Raw genomic sequence first — 1,274 nt, 5'->3', positions numbered from 1 at the left:
GTTTGGTCACATTAAATGAAGGCCTTCCATGTCCTGTTTACGAAAGTTGAGGTATTATATTTTACTTATGCTAAGAAAGGTAGAGGTAGACCTAAAAAGACTTGGGTAGAAAATATTAGAAATGATCTTTCTTTATTAGAATTAAATGAGAATTTGACTTTTAACTGGACACATTGACGAAAAATGATTCATGTAGCCGACCCCACATAGTGGGACAATGGCTTGATGTTGTTATTGTTGTATGTTATGCTTGAATTGAATTTTATCATTGCTTAGATAAAAACTATTAGTCAAGTGTTTTGTTATTTTATTAAAACCATCAAATTGATCCATTGTAATATCCAAATCGTAGCTTTTGTAACTTTTTATATTTAAATTAACATACACTTGTGATTTGCTTTTTTTTTTTGCAGCATCCCCATCACATGTAGCAGAATAAACTACATAATTTATTGTCAAACATTCCCATCCTTTGATAATTTCGTTGACTTCCAAATCCAAATAACAAAACAACAATATCCCAATAAAAGGGCTAACAAACTACACAAACGCGTCAAAGGAAGCGGGAAGAACACAACATTATTATTCAAAAACAAAACAATCATCGCTAAATCTGCTTGCTAGTGCAGGGAGGCAACGGCGAACCGCAGAGACATTTGTTGTGAAAATAGGAATCCACCCCAAACATAGCCGTGATCGGCCCAGTCGGAATCTCACCGCATAGCCGGTTATAACTTACATTGAACAGAGGAAAGTAAGTCGGGTCCACCTGGTTTATCTGAGCTGGTATGAACCCTGTAATCTTATTATGATTCAGATCTAAAACCGTCAAGTTCACCGGAAACGTAACCCGGCTAAGATCAAACGCGAACTCATTCCTGCTCAAATCAATATACCGCGTCGACTTGCCCGCACCAAATAAAAAAGAAGCGTCGCCAGTCAAATTGTTCCGGCTCAGATCTATTTTACCCCATACCGGTACGCCGAGGGAGATCGGTAAATCGCCGGAGAGGCTGTTGTGGTTCAGAACAAGATCCGGTGGGGAGGATTTGGGGAAATTGCCGAATTCAGCTGGAATCGATCCGGTGAGGCGGTTGCGGGAGAAATCAAATAGTTGGATAGAAGGAAGCTTGACAAGTTCAGGGGGGATTGAGCCGGAGAATTTATTGAAAGAGAGGTCGACGTCTGTGAGAGAGGGGATTTGGGAGAGGAACGAGGGGATGGGGCCCGAGAGAGAGTTCCAGGAGAGGAGAAGATAAGAGAGGCGGGTGAGA

General features: G+C 40.9%; 1 protein-coding gene across 1 annotated transcript; it reads right to left on the bottom strand.

The window, feature by feature from the left end:
* Window positions 1–607: 607 nt before the first annotated feature.
* LOC110106621 (polygalacturonase inhibitor 2-like) lies at window positions 608–1,270 on the bottom strand (the record flags this gene model as incomplete). Its single annotated transcript, XM_020836569.1, has 1 exon — window positions 608–1,270. A coding segment is annotated over one exon (663 nt), but the record flags the coding sequence as incomplete, so codon positions are not given.
* Window positions 1,271–1,274: the final 4 nt, after the last annotated feature.

Source organism: Dendrobium catenatum, unplaced genomic scaffold, assembly GCF_001605985.2.
Source record: "Dendrobium catenatum unplaced genomic scaffold, ASM160598v2 original_scaffold_154739, whole genome shotgun sequence".
Taxonomy (NCBI): Eukaryota; Viridiplantae; Streptophyta; class Magnoliopsida; order Asparagales; family Orchidaceae; genus Dendrobium; species Dendrobium catenatum.
This window is presented reverse-complemented; position numbering and strand designations above follow the sequence as displayed.